Genomic DNA, 22,541 nt, shown 5'->3' on the forward strand with positions numbered 1-22,541 from the left:
GGAATATCCAGACCACCTGACCTGCCTCTTGAGAAACCTGTATGCAGGTCAGGAAGCAACAGTTAGAACTGGACATGGAACAACAGACTGGTTTCAAATTGGGAAAGGAGAACTGGACATGGAACAACAGACTGGTTTCAAATTGGGAAAGGAGTACATCAAGGTTGTATATTGTCACCCTGCTTATTTAACTTATATGCAGAGTACATCATGAGAAACGCTGGGCTGGATGAAGCACAAGCTGGAATCAAGATTGCCAGGAGATATACCAATAACCTCAGATATGCAGATGACACCACCCTTATGGCGGAAACCGAAGAAGAACTAAAGAGCCTCTTGATGAAAGTGAAAGAGCAGAGTGAAAAAGTTGGCTTAAAATTCAACATTCAGAAAACTAAGATCATGGCATCTGGTCCCATCACTTCATGGCAAATAGATGGGAAAACAGTGGAAACAGTGACAGACTTTATTTGGGGGGGGGGGGGCTGTAAAACCCATCACTTCATAGGAAGTAAATGGGGAAACAGTGGAAACAGTGTCAGACTTTATTTTTCTGGGCTCCAGAATCACTGCAGATGGTGACTGCAGCCATGAAATTAAAAGACGCTTACTCCTTGGAAGGAAAGTTATGACCAACCTAGATAGCATATTCAAAAGCAGAGACATTACTTTGCCAACAAAAGTCCATCTAGTCAAGGCTATGGTTTTTCCAGTGGTCATGTATGGATGTGAGAGTTGGACTGTGAAGAAGGCTGAGCGCCAAAGAATTGATGCTTTTGAACTGTGGTGTTGGAGAAGACTCTTGAGAGTCCCTTGGACTGCAAGGAGATCCAACCAGTCCATTCTGAAGGAGATCAGCCCTGGGATTTCTTTGGAAGAAGAAAGACACGACTGAGCGACTGATCTGATCTGATCTGAAAATCACTGCAGATGGTGATTGCAGCCATGAAATTAAAAGACACTTGCTCCTTGGAAGAAAAGTTATGAACAACCTAAACAGCATATTAAAAAGCAGAGACATTACCAACAAAGATCTGTCTAGTCAAAGATATTGCTTTTCCAGTAGTCATATATGGATGTGAGAGTCAGACTATAAAGAAAGCTGAGCGCCGAAGAATTGATGCTTTTGAACTGTGGTGTTGGAGAAGACTCTTGAGAGTCCCTTGGACTGCAAGGAAATCCAGCCAATCCATCCTAAAGGAAATCAGTCCTGAATATATTCATTGGAAGGACTGATGCTGAAGCTGAAACTCCAATATTTTGGCCACCTGATGTGAAGAATTGACTCATTTGAAAAGACCCTGATGCTGGGGAAGATTGAAGGCTGGAGGAGAAGGGGACAACAGAGGATGAGATGGTTGGATGTCATCAGTGACTCAATGGACATGAGTTTGAGTAAACTGTGGGAGTTGGTTATGGACAGGGAGGCTTGGTGTGCTGTAGTCCATGGGGTCGCAGAGTCCGACACAAGTGAGTGACTGAACTGAATGAGGCTTGAAGTTTTGGTCTTGCCTGGTTCCCTTCAATCCGCTACACACTGTTATGAGGAAAGGATGCACTAAGCAATTACCTTGGTGGTGCTAATGCTAAAGCATCCACTTGCTAATACAGGAGACTTAAGAGAGGAGGTTTCAATCCCTGGGTGGGGAAGATCCCCTGGAGAAGGGAATAGCAGCTATATACCCAGTCCATCCTAAAGCAAATCAGTCCTGAATATTCACTGGAAGGACTGGAAGGATGCTGAAACTGAAACTCCCAATACTTTGGCCACCTGATGCAAAGAACTGACTCATTTGAAAAGACCTGATGCTGGGAATGATTGAAGGTGGGAGGAAAAGGGGACGACAGAGAATGAGATGGTTGGATGGCATCACCAACTCAATGGACATGAGTTTGAGTAAGCTTCGGGAGTTGATGATGGACAGGGAAGCCTGGCGTACTGCTGTCCATGGGGTCACAAAGAGTTGGACACGACTGAGCGACTGATCTGCAATATGCTTGCCTAGAGAATCCCATGGACAGAGGCACCTGGTGGGCTACATTCCAGAGGTCACAAAGCGTCAACCACCACTGAGCAACTAACACTTTCACTTTTTTTTTTCACATATGAATAAGCAGAGTGGAATTTGGAGGTAATAATCAGTTCCACATATTTACATACTTCCACTCTCAACTTGACTCTATCAAAAATACTTGACTCTATCAAAAATTTTCAGACTCACAATGCATCATCGGGATCCAACCAGGGATGGAACCTGTGCCACCTGAATTGAAAGCACTGGGCGTCAACCACTGGGCAACCAGTGAAGTCCCAAACATATTTAATTTTAAAATAATTTGTTCAGTGTTAGAAACTTTTCTTTTTAAAGTGTATTTTTTATTGAGATATAATTGACATTTAACATTCATTTTGGGTGTACAACATGATTTGTTTTTTGTGTGTAATATATATATAGAGAGAGAGAGAGAGAGAGAAATGATCTCAATAAGTGTAGATTAATAATTTGAGTCTTTTCATTAGTTCTGTCAATGCTAAGTCAAGGACTACTGTCAGGACACTTTTTTGGTCATGTTCAACTGGTACCTCTGCTTTGGAAATATCTACCTGTGGGGGGATCAGAGCTCATAAAACCAGACTGCTTGGTTCAGTCATCATTTTGGTAAATATCACAGCAGCTTTCAGAGTTTCTTTCCAAACTTCATTCTTTAGTAGGTAGTTGGTACTGCACAGTGCCACTTACATTTCTGTGAGTAATACAGTGAGACAATGCAATGGATAACCACCTTGGGTATTTATTTTATGCTGAGTGGGTCACAGAATGCTTTGAGATCATTTCTTAAAAGCAGTTTCTCAACAGACTGCAGTAGAAATTGCTATTTGGACCTCTGGTGCTTGCTCATTTAAAGAAAAACCATTAGGACAAATAAACCTGAGAATAATACCAGTCTACTACACTGGCAAAAAAGAATAACCATTTATTAAAGTAGTTACAGAACACTTGTTTGCTTGGATTTTAATACTGCTTTACATTTTGTGTTTGTGAAACAGTTCCTATTATGATATGTTTGTTTATAATCCCAAATTTCAACTGATTACATATTTATTTTTCACTTGTCAAACACATAGTTGATAATCTGGAGGGGAAAATACATCAAAGGCATATGTACAATTATAGAAGTTTTTATTATACATGTCTCCTGGAGGATACATTTATTTATTACTTTTTACATATTCTAAAAGACATTCAAATAAAGATAAATAGATTCAAACTGGTTACTAAACTTGTGGTTGAGGTCCTTCATTTTATTTTTTGTGATAAGAAAATCCAAAACTATTAATGTTGAATTTCTCATAGTACATTCATCTAAAAACACAGTAAAAAAAAAAAAGTTGTAAAGATTGTAGATTGGTTCATTTAGGTGTTTTAGAGTGGCTTATTATCTAATTAACCGACTGCTGGGGATATTTGTTGGAGAAGAAAAACAAAACCTGGAGAAAATTCTCCCACTTATTCCTGATAAAGAAAGAAAATGAAAACAGAGAACACACAGCTGCGAAGCCACGTGATGCTGATCCTGGCCTAGTGTGTCACGTCCTGATGAACATTTTAAGTGTTTCCTTTTTCATAAAGATAAAAATCTGAAAAGAAAGACATACTGTATAGGTTTTTTCCCCAAAATATAGATTTTACAAAAATATATACATATAATATATAGAAGCTGAAATTATGCAAAACGGATAAACAAAACACCACAGTAGAGTACAGTGGGTGCAGCATCGAGATTATAATAAAACGTCCCCACAGCAGTTTGGGGGCTTCCCCCTCCCTTTACCTGTTTCATGATTTTATAATCACACCTAAAAGTATCATCAAGCCTGAAATAAAGGCACTACTGACATTGGGTAGTGCAAAGAACTCAGCTATTTCTTTGACTAAAAATAAACGAGTAGATGAAAATGCAAAGTGGCATACTTTTTTTTCAACTCATTCCAGTGTCAAAGCTTAACCCAAACATCTAAATATACAAATGCAGCCTGGAAATATTTTAGTGCAAATATGAAGAGGAACGGCATAATTTAAAGTTAACTTAAATAAGGTACTGAAAGGCTAGGAGTTGTTCTGTGAGGTCTCCCTCATAGGGACGATTCGTGTAATGGCATCTGGTGCAATGGAATACTTTTTAAAAATCAAGAAGACAAAAATCAGAGGTGAAAACCCCCCCTTATTTATTATTCTAACTTATAAACTTATACGGGGAGACTAAAAGGGCGATTTTGTGGAAGATCAAAATATTTTCTTAGATCTGTTGATGGGGGTCAAAAATAACGTGAGTTCTCCTGAAGTCTGCACGCATAATGCTGGTGGTCAGTTGCCTACACGCTAGTGCATCTGAGAGAGCCCAGTTCTGGGTGGAAGGCTTCATCAGAAGGTCTCGTCGTCATTGCAGTTGGTAGCCCAGTGCCCAAACATCTCACAGATGTCACAGTAGGGGCGTTCCTCGCTCCGACTGCCGTGGTGTGTGGAGTGGGGCGGGTCCTCGGACATCTGGGCCTGGGTGGGACAATCCTCTGTGTCGTGGAGATCGAAGCAGTCACATATGTCACAGAAGAGGCGGGGTTTCTTCTTGGACTGTTTCTCCTGGTCATCACTGCAAATGTTATCAATGTGTATGATCAGAAACTCATGTCCCTCAGAAGAAATTCAAGAGACAGTACCATTTGTAAGGAATAAAACACAAGCAAGGATTCTGCGAAGCCTCAAGTACAAGTACTAGGGTACGCATTTAAAATCTTCAGATCAAACCATTTCTACTCTTGCCAGACTTGTGGAAGTCAGTTTATGGCCAAATAATCACAAAGCAATTGTTTCTCCAATCCACTGGAGAACCTAACTTTTAAAAAAAATATTGAAGTACAGTTGATTTATAATGTTTCATTAATTTTCTACTGCATAGCAAAGTGACTCAGTTATATGTATATTTTCCCTTCTTTTTTAGTTTTGGATTATATTTGATTTACAGTGTTGTGAAACCTTCTGCTGTACAGCAAAGTGAACCAGCCATACACATACATAAAGCCCCCTTTTTATAGATTCTTTTCCCATATAGTTCACCACAGAGTACTGAGTAGAGTTCCCTGTGCTATAACAGTAGATCATTATTAGTTATCTATTTTATATATAGTAGTGTGTATATGGCAATCCCAGTCTCCCAATTTATCCCTCCTCCCCTTACTCCTTGGTGACCATAAGTCAGGACTGTTTTCTATATCTGTGACTCTATTTCTGTTTTGCAAATAAGTTCATTTGTATCACTTTTTTTTTTTTTTTTTAGATTCCACATAGAAGCCATATTTGTCCTTTTCTGTCTGGAGAACCTAACTTTAAAAACACACACGTATTTAGATGGAACTCAGGTTCCACTCAGCATCGCTGAACTTGAAATACCTGTCGTAGTTGTTCAGGTCGTCCCCGTTCCCATTCAGGGCTGCTTCTGACATCATCTCCACCTTCATCTTGAGGTCCTGATTCTTCCTCTGAAGGTCCACTATTACTGAATTGAGGAAGTCAATCTAATTTGTTTGGGAGAAAAATGTGTAAAATGCCTGAAATATGTACCCTGGAGCATCAAGAAGTCAGCAATTATACTCAGGCTGTGGATGCAGAGTGTGCTGAAGTCACAGGGGCCAGCAATGGCCGTGACTCAACCCTTTTCAAACATGTTTATACACACACACACACACAATTGTACAAAAAGCACAACTAGTTACTTGTTCAGCTAAACTGTAGAACCAATCCAGGACTTTCACGTTCTGTAGATTTGAATAAGCTTATGTAAATTCTCCTCAGACCACAATTTAACATTCACTTATTATGGTGGGATGGTAAGTGGGTCTTCAGAGAAAAAGGAAGGAGCTTTTTTGGAGTTTTTCTGTTTGGGGCCACACCCCATGGCATGTGGGATCTTAGTTCCCTGACCAGGGATTGAACTCATGCCTCCTGCAATGGAAGAGAGGAGTCTTAACCACTGGACTGCCCGGGAAGCCCCAAAAGAAGGATTTTAAAGAGAAGACTTAAGCTCCCTTTCAACTGATGCAGGCACACACCGAGAGGGCAGTGTTCAGGGGACCGGGGCCCAGACTCGGAGCAGTGGGGTAAGGAGGTGACTGACCACCAGGAGGAAACACTCCTGTCCGACGTTTCAAAGCAAGGGCACTTTAATTTAAAAATGATTTCTCCTCTCTTCTACAAATAATGAAAAGGTCTCATTTCTCTAAATGTCCATCAGGAAAAAAAAATCCTACTTTACAATTTAAAAAAATATTGTGTGTGTGTGTGTACACTCATACATACATATTGGGTTGGCCAAAAAGTTCATTTGGGGCTTTTCTGTAAGATGAAAAATCTGAACAAACTTTTTGGCCCATCCAGTATTTATTTTTCAAAGAAATATTTGGCCTTTTTCTCCCACTGGGGCAGTTACAAAACAAAGCTAGAAATCACTAGCTTTGTTATTCTCTGCAGAATATCCCTTCTGACATTGAAGGCAGACCCACTGACTCTTATCTCACTTCTCAAACTGTATTTTATAAGACTATATCCTGTGGGGAGCTACGTATCATATCAGGAAGGGGAAAAAAAGCCATAAAATGGGAAGTACAGTGGGAAGCCACACATATACACACACTCACATACATGCTCACAAATTAGGAAACATAAAACAAACCATTTGCTGATGGGAAGAAAAGTGTTGGCAGTGGCAGATGAAACAAACGGAAGCAGAAAGGAAGAGGGGGGAGAGAAAACATTGTTAATTTTGTGCTCATTAGACATATAAACTAAGCAGAGACAATGCTAGCCAGGGTTAAAGTTAGGCTGTTGGTTGAATTCTTACATGCCTTTCAAAGGAGATGTCATAACAAACAAATCACCAAGTCACTGAGTTCTCTTTTATTTAAAAGTGAAAGATGGCTTTTGTACCTTTGAATTTTGAATGGGATAAATATGTCCAAAATATTAATTAAAACTGAAAATACATGTTTATTACTTCTGGGCTATCAGTTCAGATCAGTCGCTCAGTAGTGCCCAACTCTTTGCGACCCATGGACTACAGTACGCCAGGCCTCCCTGTCCATCACCAACTCCCGGAGTTTACTCAAACTCATGTCCATTGAGTCGGTGATGCCATCCATTTCCAAAAATAGAATAGTTTACCTCCATGTAATCCCACTTGTACAACTAAAGCTATTTTGATAATTTTGGCTTTAGGAGACAGTTTTCAAGAACTGTCTTTTTAAGGTAAAGATGAGGAAGGAACCTTTAACAGAGTAATTCTACTTCTAGGAATTAATCCTAAAGAAATATTATTATAGCTGTAATATGATAGATGTGCAAGACAGTACACTATAGCATTGTTTATAATGCACCTAAAAGATCAGAAACGTCCCAAAAGTCATGTCAACCAATAAGGACTGATTAAATTATGGTGTGTATATATATATATATATCTCCATATAATGGAATACTATACATGTGTAAAAAATTAGAGATCAGTTTCTATGCCATTTGTGTAACAAAAGAGGGGAAAGACTGTGTTAGTCTTGGTTTGTATATACATTTTTTAAAAATCTCCGAAAAAATTTAAAAAGACAGTAATAACCCTGATTATCTGTTTAGGGGGTTGGAAACTAAGCAGGAGAGGGATGGTGTTTGGAGGGAGAGTTTTTTTTTAAACAGTGTATATATTTTTAATACTGTTCAATGTTCAGACCATATGAATACATTATCTAGTCAAAACATTAAATGATTAAAAAAAAAAAGAAAACAAGTAAGCAAAGCAAAAGGAAGGCATATTACCTGACTCTCCTGGGCTCTTTCATCCTCTTCTGCCTGAGTATCAGTATTACCTTATGTTAAAAAAAAAAAAAAGTGGAGGGGGGATATTTTAAAAAATTGCCATCCCATCTTGTTTCCTTGTTCTTACAACGAAAGGGCCAGTGGGAGAAACTCATTCTGGTGTGGAATCCCCACAGGCGCCTCTGAGCACGTCTGGAGTTCCGGTCCCGTATCTGGCCCCCTAAGGCACGGCGGCGCTCCCTTGGGCTGGCCCACTGCTGGTGGGTGGCCTATCATGTTCTCCTCCCGGCAGTGCACTTTCAGAACCCACGGTCGCCCCCGACATGGCAGCGTTATATAAATTTCTGCAGCTCAGGACCGCGGGAAGGTCTGGAAGTGCGGAGAGGCAGCCACGCCCCCTTTGAGTGGGGTCTCCCTGGATGAAAGCGCGGGAGAGCCCAGGCCAGGGGGGGGGCCCTCGGAGGGCGGCGCAGGTGCCTCCTTCCAAGGGCAGCTCTACCCCGGGAAGAGCTCCTCTCCGGAGGCGGCGGTGGTCACGTTACCTGAGGAGCTGCTGAGCTGCCTCTTGTTTTCTTTGAGTTGAAGCTCCAAGTTCTTTACCTTGAGCTCAAGCTTCACCTTATCAGACTCTAGAGACTGAACAACTGAATGCAAGGACTTGGCGGACGCGTTCTCTCCCCTGAGCGCCGTGACCTGAAATACATGGGCTGGCTTAGGCTCGGGTTCCGGGCACCGACAGGCGTGGGAAGGCTCCCTGAGGAGGGTACCCTACCTCATTTCTCAGTTTTTCCAGCTCGGCATCCTTTTCTGTGAGTAAGGCACTAGTGATACTGATGGATTTCTGCAAGGAAGCTTTTTCTTCATCTGCGTCTTTTATTAACTTGGATTCTCTAAAAGACCAAAGAGTTCAAAAAAAATTCCAGAAATCAACCGAGAGGGTGGTCAGTGTACAAGGATGGGAGAAAAACACTCAATTAACTTTAGCTTAATGTAAGGGGAGAAAGTATCACAGGGAAGTTTTACAGGGGGTTTAAGGCTATTATGCTGGCGAAATTTTACTTGAAGTTTTACTTACTGTGAGGGGAGAAAAAGTTTACCTATGCAGAGATATACCAGAATCTGCATATCATTGTATCCGTTTGAATTTAAAGAAACAAGTTAATAACTTCGGAAGACGAATTAAAAAAACAAGACTGTTGCACCCCGCAAAGAACTATTAAAAACAAAAAAATCTAACCCCCCTCCCAGATGAATTCTGCTATTTCTTACCAGGCAATAACAACAATTAAAATACACACATGCAAAGCGATTATACAGACATCATGCAGAGCAGTTTTATGCTGGAAGTATCGATTGGTTCTCACTAATTTCAGTAACTTTGAGCAAGTTCCCAGAGTGTGTTTTGGAGATCTTATGGGCCAAAACAGTAGTAGAGATTATGACCACTATTCAAACTGAAGGATCATTACTTTTCATCCATAAAGACTCTGAAGACGACTTTTGCTTGCTCATAGAAATGAAAGGTAAATTACAAAAAAAGGCTAGGACAGAAACGTGAAGATGGATTTCCAGCTGCAGAATGGAAGCTGGGGGGACACCTGGAGGGAGCAGGTCAGTGCTCGGGGAGTCTGTTCTCAGGCCGACCCAGCATCTGGTTGTCAGCACAGGGAGGGGCACCAGGCTTTCCAGGAGAGGAAGATTGTTTCTTGGAGTCAGGGGAGTGAGAAAAGAAAGGGAGAGATGAAAGGAAGACAGGGAAGGAGGGACACAACAGAGACGACCCCAAAGGGCAGGAAGCTACTGTGTGATTATAAACATGTGTGCTTTCATTTACATTTTTGTGGTGAAAATTCAAAAGTGCCAGTGTCACGACAGCCAAGGAAAGACTGAGGGGGTGTCACAGGTTGGAGGAGACTAAGGAGATGTGACAAGTAAAGGCGATGGGGTGTCCTAGATGGGCCCTGGGAGAGGAAAAAGGACATGGTGTGGAAAAACCGGGGGAGTCTTAACAACGTCTAGAGTTTGGCTAAGAGGTCTGGACCCATGTTACTCTCTCGGTTTCGATCAAAGGACCAGGGGTGCTAAGATGGGCATGTGAGGCGAAGACGAGAGAAGGGAACGCAGGACTCTCTGTACTGTATTTGCGGCTCCTGGAAACCTCAAATTTTGAAATGTTTTTTTTGTTGTTTTTTTTTTAAATTACATGCGGTGTGAAACAGAGGAAAAAAGACCTCGTATCACAAAAATATTGGGGGAAAAACATTACTGGGGGAAAATTTCCTAGCTAGCCCTCGGGTCTTACAACCTAAGGCACTGCCTTCACGTGGATAATCATCATTGAGAGTTCACGGTGCAAAGAGAAAAATCGCTCCCGGTTCTGTTGGGAGGAGCTGGGTGAACATGGAGCGCGTAGTGGTTTGGTCTGTCTTAGAACTGACAGGAGGGATCAGAAACTGAGGCCCAGGTTAGAAATGGCAGAATGTATGTCTGGTTAGTGAGACCCAAGATATCCGGCACACGAATTACAGAATTCTCATGGTTTATGGTAAATTGAAGTTCTATACAAAGATGGAAAATATAAGTGTTGTATTTATCTCAGTGTGTGGCTTACACTTATACCCCAGAATAAGTAGTAAGAAAAGAATCTGAGACTTACAGAAAATGTCTTGAATTCAACACCCAAGTGTTATACGAACACTTGGTGATGTTAAATTACTAACTGCATGACACCTCACTAGGAAAGAGGATCGTGCTTATGTGAAACAAAAAACAAAAGAACCCCAAAGATTTAAATGAAAGAAATGTATAGGCATCTTTTTCTATCTGGAAAGTAAGTATCTATTTTTATCTGAAGATTCAATAAATCTTCTGCTCCTTATGTTTCTATTAAAGGATATTTGGTAGTTCATTCTATTGTAAAATCTATTTCAATTTCTTGCTCTATACAGCACATTAGGTAAAGTTAATAAGGCCATTAAAAGTAAGAGCTTGTATTTCCATGATTTGGCCATTTTTACTTTCTGCTTCTTTGTAAAATAATAAAGGAATTATTTCAAAGCAAACAATTTCAAGAGATTCACTTGTAAATTCAACTCAAATTTGAACAATGTGATTTTAAATATTTTTACTGAGAAATACCAGGGTTGGGGTATTAGCAGATTTAGATTCTTCTAAATCTTTGTGTTAGGGAGGATAAGGACGCCATCAGCTGGCAGAAGAAAAAGGCACAGGTGTCTTTGCTTATCTCCACATACAAATGGCCTCTAAGTGAGGCTGCCTTCTAAGAAGATAGCAAACCGTTATTTCTTGGACAAAACTCATCAAAAGGTGGGTGGTTAAGAAAGGGATCTGACTTGTGATTTGTATACCAAATTCTGAAGGGACAAATAGACCTTGGCAGCTCCTCTTGGTGACAGGTCTTCACTGTCAGCATCTCAGGCAATTCCTGAGCCCAAACCAAGATGATGCAAACCAAGACGGTCTAAACTAGTTCTGCCAATATTACTGACACCTGAGTCACACATCACATTGACAAGAGGGCCTGTGTTACTTTAAGGCCACTCTGGCTCGAGTGACTTGGCCTTACTAAAAATATCAAGGAGGGAAGATAAACAACATGAAAGAAGGGCTTCAGGGGCCAGAAATCTTTCCCCCAAGAGAACGTATAACCCAGATTCTTTCCTTACCACTTACATAAGAAATAAATTCCGGTAATGAAGGAAATACCTTAAAGTGTTACGGGGCAAGCTTTAAAAACGCAAGGTAACAAGAACCAAATATTAGGAACATGAAGAGAACTGCAAATACAGCAAGGAGAACTAAATTTGCACTGAAGTTCTGTGCTGTATATAGAGAGATAAAAAAGATATGTGCGTGTGTGTGTATGTGTGTGTGTGTACTGCTGAGGATATTTTTCAAAACAAAAGCAAGACACAGAGGGACAAAGGCAGCCAAAAAATATATATGACAACTTGGTTTACTAAAAAATATATGAAATTTATTTATTATAACGTGGATAGACTTTCTTTAGTCTTACCATTAAAGACACACAGATAGAGCAAAGGAAGCAAGTGTAGGAAAGGGAAAAGAGAGGGGGTGAGATGAGCATTGGTAAGTAGCGCAAGCTCGAGACAGTCAGACACTTAGCAACCCACAGTGAGCTGAGCGAGCTGGAGGGGCAGTGACCTCTTCAGAACTGGCAGGCGGGCCGCCCACCAGTCTTCCTTCCTGACGGAAATCTTGCGGGGGTCGCCCGCAGAATTAATCCCGACTCTATAGTCCGCATCTAAGATTTTGGCTCTGGGCTCCCTTCTCTGACATCAAAAAGCCTCCAGAAGGGAGGGAAGCCAAACTGGTTCCCGAATCTGCCACAGGCTTTCTGGCCAGAGGAACATGTTTCTCTCCTTCTGTTAGGTAAAGCAAGTTGAGGTTGGCTCTGCTTCATCTACTGGAGGCCTTGGAAACTGCTTTGAAAGAGGTCTGCCTAACTCGGAGTCTGGTTTTCCAAAGAAATGATTACATTTTCAGGCTAAGAGAAAAAATTTCACTGCATGTTGCCTGCGATTCAACATTAGATAGCAAAAAGCCCATAGTTTTTTGGGTTAATAAGTCTTAACTTATTAAGTATGTCTTAATAAGTATTTTGTTTCACCCCATGTCAGGAGTAAGTACTGCACTTCAAAATAATGAACAATATAGTCTGAATGAAGCAATTATATTCTTTCTTGGCTATGTATGTTGACTAAGATCTCAGTTCTTGCTTGAACAACCACATTTCAAATATCTTTTGTGATTTTTAAGTACTTTCCAGATTTTTTTTTCCAGGTTTTTTTTTTTTTTTTTTTTTTTTGATGTGGACCATATTTAAAGTCTTTATTGAGCTTTCTACAATATTGCTTTTTTTTTTTTTTTGAATGTTTTGGTTTTTTGACCACAAGGCATATGAGTGGGATCTTAGTTCTCCAACAAGGGACAGAACCCCCACCCTCTACACTGGAAGACAAAGATCTAACCACAGGACTGCCAGAGAAGTCACTCCAGACTTTTAAATTAAGGAAGTATCCAAATTTTTTTTAGTACTCTATGCTACATGTACTTAACTGTTACACACCTAGATCTACATACAAATCCTTTACAAAACTGACTTTCAGAATGCATTCATGGTCCCCCCAAATTAGCTAAAATATATTTGCATCCAGACTTCTCAAATAGACCTAATTTTCCATAAGGGTTAATTAACAATTTGAACCCCTCCCCCACCAAAGCTCTAAATATAAGAAACCATGTTTAAAATTTTTTCACTCCCAGAAAAAATTATCTTTATCTGCATTTTTCAATTAAAAGAATAATTTTCAAGAGAGATTCTCTTAAACATACCCAGGACCTAACACGGGAGCAGAATGAAATAAGGAGAGAGGGACAGACAGGTATCCAAATTTGTTCTATCTTCTAAAGCCGGGAAAAAAAAGTCCCATGTCTAATCACACTTGGAGAGGCATGTGATTTAGTCAAAGTCACAAGGAAAAGAGTAACAAAGCCTCTCATCTTTCTTTTCAAAAAATATTAAAAAGTAAAAATAAACAAACATTAAATGTACAGTGAGAAAAGACCCCGTGTAAAAAGATTTGAAGTCCTGGGTCTTGTGCCTGCATCTGAGTTCTTAGCCAAGTTGCCCAAGTTTGGGGGTTTGGATTTCATCATTTTTAAGTGCAAGCCCCAATATACATTTCAATGGTTTGTTTAGAGATATGAGAAATCTGTGAATTACAAGTGCTACATAAGTGCAAAGGGATTAATGACATCAGTACTCACATCTGCTGATTTTTATACATTCCCTTACCAGAATGCCTCAGGAGTAAGTGCTATTATGTTTTCACATACCCTTGATAACTGCATATACAGGGTTCTTTTTAAAGAAACAAAGCCTTTTTCATATAAAATTAAATATCCCAAGGCCCCCATGGGCAGAGCCGTGCTTATACCCAGGCCCCAGGGTGAGTCATAGCAGGCCGGTCACTAGCTCACGAGGGGCACTTGGTGGGCACCTGGCTGGACCAGGGTTGTGGCGGTCGTGGAACACATATGCCATCTGATGTGAAACTTTCAAGAAGAAAGAGTTTAAGGATGTCTTAAAAAAAAAGGAGGAAGGCACCCCTGGACTGAGGCCTAATTTCCTTTAGAATGTAGCTTATGGAACCCGAATATCTTTGTGGGCTAAATAAGGCCCTAGGTCCTGCAGCAACTGCCATGCTGGCAGGAGGAAGACTGTCAGTGTAAACACCTGCGTCAGCGGTCAGTAAGGGAAGCTTCCTCTGCCCTGACAATCGAGAATAAGGTGCTCTGCAAGACTGTGAAGGAATTTTTCTTCCCTATTTTATTTTCTTATGTTTTTTAAATTGAGGTATACAGGAATTCTTTTCAAAAAACTTATTTCTCTATTTTTGGCCGTGCTGCACAAGCACCACGTGGAATTCGAACTCGTGCCCCCTGCAGCGGAAGCGAGGACTTGTAATCACTGGACTGTCAGGGAAGCCCCAGGAATTCTTGATTGTACTATTTCTAAAGGTTTATTTTTCTTTTCACATTTAATAAAACAGAAAAGCACATCACTCTTGTGATGTACTCTACAGCAAACCGCTGTACAGGCTGTGGGTCTTAGCAACAATGCACGCTAAACCTGCTTGGCATGCAGAGTAAAGCAGAGAGTTTCTCTAAACACAAACTGCACATTGTAAAAGAGCAGACAGAGACCATCAGAAAGCATAAGCATCAGGCTGATTATTCCTGGGGGCCCATTTATCCTTACTCAAAAGTCCTGGCAACTTCCATTTGAATAGCATTTGATTATCATCAAAGAATAACAAATAACAAAGCTCTTTTTCAGAAAATAAATAGAAATGTTTAAAATGGTGCTTCCCATTATTGTGAAAAAATTAAACTTTTTATGTAACTGAAATCAGTACTTATATGCAGATCAATTACTCTAGGTAAAACGGCAGTATTTTTAGTTACTGAAACTAGGAGGTACAGCGGTATGTAATATGAGACAATCTGACTTTAGGATACTTCTGAATAAATGCAACTGAACATGACTTAAAATCAAAAATCTTCTGTTAGTAATTCATACTGAAACTTTCCAAATTTGTCAATTATAAGTACCAAACTAACACGATGCAATTTTCTGAGTATAAGAAGGTCGTATGTTTTCTACAAGTCACTTCACACAGCATGTTCCAACATTTTCCTTATTAAACACGCACGCACACACGCACACAAAATAATATACACAAAAAGAAAAGCCTACCTCTTTTTCATTTCTAACAACTGATTATTGAGCACCGATCTCTCTTCTTCCAGCTGGAAAAAAACACACACAGAAAAAAAAGTTCAGTTCATAACAAGCCCTCAGAGAGGCTGATTTCTCATCCTGCAGGTCACATTCCCACGCTCCAGTGAAGCTAAAGCAACTGGCTTTCCTGAGAGGCAGTGAGAAAAGACCAAGTGTACATCACCATATGGACTGAACCCGTCCCCCTTGCATTCGAAGGGTGGAGTCTCAACCACTGGGCCACCAGGGAAGTCCCACAGTTACTAATTTACAAATCATGTATGACCTCTTCCTCAGGCACCTGAGAGCTGAAGTATTAAACAACACCATGTACATGCCATATCTTAAACATTCAATAAATGTTTCCTTCACTTGTTAGATGCATGAGGGGAAGCTTCACTATTAGCATTCTGGTTCCTTTCCTGAAATAATAGAAGGCAAATGTCACCAACTTGGGTAGGGCTAAGAATCGGTAATTTATTCTACAAGGGCGTCATCTTAGGCCTCTTATATTCCACTCATTTCTTTCTCACCTATAAAATAAAGTTACAAAAGAATTTCCAGTGGCCCATTAGTTCTAATGTTTTGTTCTTCTATGAAGGATGAAAAAACAAAAGATTCAGCTAGTCAATCTTGTGAGGGAAGACACACCTCTACTCCCAAACTATACCACAGAGTTTAGCCAAATACAGTCACACTGTTAATAACACAAAAAGGTGAACAAACTCTTACAGTTAAAAAAATCATTTCTTTTTTGGCTGTACTGGGTCTTGTGGCCATGGGCTTACTTGCCCCACAGCATGTGGAATCTTCCCAGATCAGGGATTAAACCCAGGTCCCCTGCATTGCAGGGCAGATTCTTTACCACTGGGTCACCAGGGAAGTCCTTTTTTTTTGTTTGTTTTTTAATCAAAGGATAACAGCAAAGACTCTGTAAAGACTCTGTAAATTTCATTTATTTAAGAATTTATGGATTCTAGAATTTAAGATTCTAGGTTCCTAGAATTTAAGCTGCTACTCACAGTAAGTAGTTGTGGTCTTATTTCTGATTACGTGTCAGTTATGTATGTGCTTTGCTATAAAGGTCTTTATACTTTAAAAATTCTTCAATAGAAACATGTATGTTTTGAACATGAGTCTATCAAGAAATCTACAGAGGTTAACATACAGGTTTTTTTCCCACTATAGATGTTCCTTTCCTAGTCCATTAAGATAAATCCTTCTGCTGCATGAGTAATTCACTTCACGGAAATATTTAGAAATTTTTAAAGAGTAAAAGGAAGGAAAAAGAGTGGGAGGCAAACTTTAAAAAATGAAATGAGAGAGGGAGAAGAACATCTGGAGAGTGGGATATGGAGATAAGAGGGGCTCTCATTCTCTCTGCATCCTTGTATGTGGTTTGTATTTATTTTTAAAACAAGGAAGACTGTTTTATAGTTATAAAAACTGAAACACAAGAAAAAAATTAACAAATTAACAAAGCTGCACCAATCAGCTTGCAGGATTTTAGTTCCCCAGCCAGGGACTGAACAAAAAAAATTAACAAAAAATTAACAAATACATAAGTGACATGGCAGGTAATTCACAGCAGAGAAAATACAAGCAATCAATAAACACTTGGAAAATCATTCAACACTGCAAAGAACAGCATGCAGAGATTCTCCCTGTTTCTTGGAGGATGAAGTTCTTGTGCCTGAATTTCCATGAAACAGAAATTTAGGGTACTTATTGTACTGCCTGTTATTTATTTTTTGGCTGCGCTGGGTCATCGTTGCCATGTGGGCTTTCTCTAGTTGTGGCAGGTTGGCTGGCATTACTAAACTCAATGGCCATGAATTTGAGTAAACTCCAGGAGATAGTGAAGGCAGTGCTGGAGAAGACTCTTGAGAGTCCCTTGGACAGCAAGGAGATTAAACCAGTCAATCCTAAAGAAAATCACAATGGTTCTTATCGCAGTTCTTTGTCGTGGTATGTGGGTTTCTCACTGCAGTGGCTTCTCTAGGTTCAGAGGACGGGCTCTAGGGCTCGTGGGCTCAGTAGTTGTGGTGTACAGGCTTAGTTGCTCCTCGGCATGTGAGATCATCCCAGACCAGGGATCAAACCCCTGTTCCCTGTATTGGAGGGGGGGATTCTTAACCACTGGACCACGAGGGAAGTTCTGTACCAATTCTTCATCAGAAATGGTGGGTATTTTTTCTTTTTTTCCTTCTTCTGGTCCAGGATCGAATCCAGGATAACAAGTTTCATTTAGTAATCATATTCCTTTAGTCCAGCTGGTTCCTCATTCTTTCCTTGTCTTTTGTGACCCTGACTTTTGTTTTTTGGCTGCACCAATCAGCTTGCAGGATTTTAGTTCCCCAACCAGGGACTGAACCGGGTTGATAACACAAATGAACTTCTTTGCCAGCCCAAAAGAGAGGCAAAACTATAGCACCATAGAAGAGAGAAATGGTGTTTAGGAATTGGGAAGTGACTGACTATAAAAAGAATATGAGAGAACTTCTTGGGGAGAAGAAAATCTTGATTGTAAGGGTATATTATATGACTGTATATATATGTCAAACTCACTGAACCATGTATCTATGAAAGGTGAATTTGTATATTTTATCTTAATAAATATAACTTTGGGTGGGGGGAGGCAAACCTAGACAGTACATTAAAAATCAGAGACATCACTTTGCCGACAAAGGTCCATATAGTCAAAGCTATGGTTTTTCCAGCAGTCATGTATGGATGTGAGAGTTGCACCATAAAGAAAGCTGAGCCTGAAGAATTGATGCTTTCGAACTGTGGTGCTGGAGAAGACTCTTGAGAGTCCCTTGGACTGCAAGATCAAACCAGTCAATCCTAAAGGAAATCAACCCTGAATAGTCATCAGTGGGAATGATGCTGAAGCTCCAATACTTTGGCCACCTGATGCAAAGAGCCAACTCACTGGAAAAGACCCTGATGCTGGGAAAGATTAAGGGCAGGAGGAGAAGGGGGCAACAGAGGATGAGATGATTGGATGGCATCACTGACTCAATGGCCATGAATTTGAGCAAACTCCAGGAGATAAAGGACAGGGAAGCCCGGTGTGCCATGGGGTCACAAAGAGGACACGACTTAGCGACTGAACAACAACAGGCAAATTTGAGTAATATATACAATATAGGTTTTGTAAAAAACAAAAACTATTATTATATAGAGAGAGACTGTTACACAAATGAAGAGCACTATGGAAAGAAACACTCAACCATTTATAATGTTGCCTCAATGAAACAATAGGAGGAATGGTAACTTTGAAATGGTATGTATTTGTATTGTTTCATGTTACAAACAGTTCAGTTCAGTAGCTCAGTCGTGTCTGACTCTTTGCGACCCCATGGACTGTAGCACGCCAGGCCTCCCTGTCCATCACCAACTCCTGGAGCTTGCTCAAACTCATGTCCAATTATTTCTAATTGTAAAATAACATTACAATTTAAAAGAAATGAATAATTTTATTTTTTAGAGGTATTAAGTTGTTCACAGATAAAATGATAGTATGTCTAGGATTTACTTCAAATTAATCCATGAAAGAGTAGAAGGTCAATGAGAGTAAAACTGAAACAAGAGTGACCAACAGGGACTTTCCTGGTGGTTCACTGGTTAAGACTTCACCTTCCAATGTAGGGGGCATCGGTTCTATCCCTGGTCAGGGAATTAAGATCCCACATGCCTCAAGACCAAAAAACCAAAACATAAAACAGACGCCAATATTGTAACGAAGATTCAATAAAGATTTTAAAATTTCTTTAAATTTAAAAATCATAAAAAAAACTTTACCAAAAAAAGAATGACCAAGAGCTGATTGCCTTTGGAGTTGGATATCTGGGAGTATCACTGAACTTGTTTGTAATAAAAGGTTAAATAAAAGGAAGGGTTATTTTACAGAAAACTATTAAGAATACAATGTTGCAGGGAAAATAGTATACAAATGATCACGATTGAAGGGAACACTGGATCAGAAAACCTCAAAGAGTTCATCTGTCCACAAAACTGTTCTATAATGTGATAAACATGGTGAGTAATTTGTTTTAAATGTTGTCATTTAAGAAAATACTAGCTTGTGTGACGTGAAGGATGTGCTGAAGTTCAGAATCAAGACACACACTTCTGCTTCTGCAGGTCCAGTCGAACTACTTTGTAATTTGCCTTATATGTAATTATTCTTTTCTTTTGAATTTCATTTCAAAATGTGTATTTTCTGATTAGTATCACAAGCTCTAAAACAAAGGATCAATATCTGAAATTCTCCCAAATAATAAATTTTCAGGATTCAAAAAACAAACAAACAAAAAAAAAACCCAAAAAGCTACTTGAATAAAAATTTTCCTGGAGGGACTTCCCTGGTAGTCCAGTAGCTAAAACTCCAGGATCCCAATACAGGGGCCAGGGTTCAATCCATGGTCAGGGAACTAGATCTCACATGCCACAACTAAGAGTTTGCATTCCTTAACTAAAGATTCTTCGTGCTGCAACTAAGACCCAGTGTAGCCAAATAAATAAACAAATGTTTTTTAAAAACCTTTAGATCAGATCAGATCAGATCAGTCGCTCAGTCGTGTCCAACTGACTCTATGCGACCCCATGAATCGCAGCACGCCAGGCCTCCCTGTCCATCACCAATTCCTGGAGTTCACTCAGACTCATGTCCATCGAGTCAGTGATGCCATCCAGCCATCTCATCCTCTGTCGTCCCCTTCTCCTCTTGCCCCCAATCCCTCCCAGCATCAGAGTCTTTTCCAATGAGTCAACTCTTCGCATGAGGTGGCCAAAGTACTGGAGTTTCAGCTTTAGCATCATTCCTTCCAAAGAACACCCAGGGCTGATCTCCTTTAGAATGGACTGGTTGGATCTCCTTGCAGTCCAAGGGACTCTCAAGAGTCTTCTCCAACACCACAGTTCAAAGGCATCAATTCTTCAGCGCTCAGCCTTCTTCACAGTCCACCTCTCACATCCATACATGACCACAGGAAAAACCACAGCCTCAAGGAGGAGAAGCAATGTTCTGTTTTGTTAAATGGCAGGCATACAGTAGGCATTCAATAACTTCCCAGGTGGCGCAGTTGCTAAAGAATCCATCTCCCAGTCCAGGAGAGGTGGGTTAGATCCCTGGATTGGGAAGATTCCCCAGAGAAGCAAAGAGCAACCTACACCAGTACTCCTGCCTGAAGAAGTCCATGGACAGAGGAGACTGGCGGGCTGCAGTCCATGGGGTCACAAAAGTCGGACACGACTGAGCACACATGCATGGGCACATGGCAGGCACTTGATAACTATGTGGCACGTGAACAACTGTGTCAGATAGTCAGTGAGCTGGTGCTGTGCTCGGGTGTGAGTGGCAGTGGCACTGAGGAGCCTGGGTCCCCTCAGAGGAACTCTCTGCTCAGCTAGTCCAAGGGAGCCAGCGCTCAGTAGCTGCGATTATCACTGACTTCCCCAGGGAAGTGGTTCATGCGTGGGCGACTTCAGCCTCTTCTCTAAGCTACTGTTCTGAGGTCTAAAATATCCGCTCTACCTTGACAGCGCAAGTCAGGGCCCCAGCCCCAGCGTCTGAAGAGTTCTAGTCTGGCCTCCCACACAGACAGACTCCTGCTCTCAGAAGTGGAGAAGGTTAAGGTGGCGGGGGAGCGCAGAAAGGAAGAGGAGGATCTGGCAATTTCTGGGAACAGCCCTTTCAGAGAAGAAACAATTAATATTAGCTGTCTTGCCACACACACACACACACACACACACACATTTCTCTTTGTATACAGAACAAGAAGGACAGAAAGGAGAGAAAAAAGCAAATTTAACTTTATATGAATTTAACAGAAGAAATAAAAAAGCAAGTAAATATAAAAAATGATTGAGGGCAGAAAAATGTCCTTTTTTAAAATAAAAAAAAAGTTGTGGCTGTGACACATGGCACGTGGGGATCCTAGTTCCCAGACCAGGGATTGAACCCCACCCTCTGCACTGGGAGCTTGGAGTCTTTTAACCGCTGGACCACCATGGAAGTCCTAGAAAAATGTTCTTTACCACAAAGACATATTCGTTTCTAAGAACTCCTACTAGGTTTATACTATACATTTATTTTGTAAAATTTTAAAGTAGAATATATATTTTTTTAAAAAACCTAAGATGTTAATATCATTTTCTTACATTTAAGCAAATTTTAATTGAAAATAATATCAAACATCATCCTGATGTAAAAGATGAGGAAGTTTGCATACTTCCACTTGCTTTCAAGTCTACCACCTCACATTTTGTTAGTCATATTCTCTGTATGTTTTTCTTATTTCTCCTTTGTCTTTGATCTTTTTTTCTTTTTGTCTTGCGAATATTTTGACGTTACCTCCACTAAATGATCAAAACTGACATCGCCAATAATGGGATAAAGCAATAATGGGTATCACTTATGCTATTTTTCTGCTAAAAATGAGTGATCCAAATATCATCATGAGGAAACACTTGAGAAAACCAAAATGAAAAATTTTATATGTACAGGCCTGTTTTTATTTAGTCATAAAAGACAAAGGCAGAGAGTCATTGCAGATAAAGATGACTGAAGAGACCCGAGTCAACTGGATCCTGAATCAGGTAAAGAAAAAACCCACAAAAACTATAAAGGACACCACCACCAACTGCCGAAGCAGGAGTAGGGCCTGTACCTTAGATAACAGTGTTCCATTTCCTGAACTTGACAATCGCACTGTGGTTAGGTATTCTGTGTTTTATTTTCACAACTTTCCACAAAGCATAAAATGATTTCCAAATAAAAAGTTGGAATCACAACTCTATTCCCTCATCTGTAGTTCCCTAAACTGTCAGCTTAGCTGTCTATTTACCTGGATTTAGTACTCACCTCTAGTCCCTTTGCCCAGCTTCCCTCGATCTAGTAAGTCTTTGGTTTGGTTTTTTTTTTCCCCTTTAATGTTTTGGCTGCATGACATGTAGGATCTTAGGTCCCCAACCAGGGATTGAACCCACATCCCCTGCATTGGAAAGTAGGTTAACCAGTGGACCACCTGGGAAGTCCCAAGTCCTGTATTTTAAATCATGTCTTGCTTGGCTAAATTTTATCAGCAAGTAGCTACTTTGCAGGACTCACAGATGCTGCAGCTTCCAAGTTCTTTCATGTTCAGAAACATCTGTCTTCCTACCTGAATAATAACTGCCTGGATACAAGGCTCATGATCGTATTTTCTGTCCATTAGAACTTGGGAAACAATGTAGTACGTTGTTTTTCCTTTTTTCTGGCATTGAATGCAGCTGCAGTCGGCTGTTTTTTCTTTTTTAGGGAATCTGCTTTTTCTGCCTGGGGACCTGAAGAATTCTCTGTATATTTTCAG

At 40.3% G+C, this 22,541-nt stretch overlaps 1 protein-coding gene across 12 annotated transcripts in view; it reads right to left on the reverse strand.

The window, feature by feature from the left end:
* Positions 1-2,951: 2,951 nt before the first annotated feature.
* Positions 2,952-22,541, reverse strand: part of CLIP1 (CAP-Gly domain containing linker protein 1) — a 116,748-nt gene continuing 97,158 nt past the window's right edge. For 8 of the 12 annotated variants that reach the window (XM_027566898.1, XM_027566891.1, XM_027566894.1 and 5 more), the window contains 7 exons: positions 15,160-15,212; positions 8,629-8,746; positions 8,399-8,549; positions 7,857-7,906; positions 6,727-6,732; positions 5,448-5,572; positions 2,952-4,650 (listed from right to left, as the gene is read on the reverse strand). In XM_027566898.1, the coding sequence (XP_027422699.1) occupies positions 4,425-4,650; positions 5,448-5,572; positions 6,727-6,732; positions 7,857-7,906; positions 8,399-8,549; positions 8,629-8,746; positions 15,160-15,212 (729 nt within the window). In that variant the 3' untranslated portion in view covers positions 2,952-4,424. The remainder of the gene's footprint in view (positions 4,651-5,447; positions 5,573-6,726; positions 6,733-7,856; positions 7,907-8,398; positions 8,550-8,628; positions 8,747-15,159; positions 15,213-22,541) is intronic. The other 4 variants (XM_027566889.1, XM_027566893.1, XM_027566897.1 and 1 more) reach the window with 1 other exon arrangement.

This window comes from Bos indicus x Bos taurus, chromosome 17 (assembly GCF_003369695.1).
Source record: "Bos indicus x Bos taurus breed Angus x Brahman F1 hybrid chromosome 17, Bos_hybrid_MaternalHap_v2.0, whole genome shotgun sequence".
Classification (NCBI taxonomy): domain Eukaryota; kingdom Metazoa; phylum Chordata; class Mammalia; order Artiodactyla; family Bovidae; genus Bos; species Bos indicus x Bos taurus.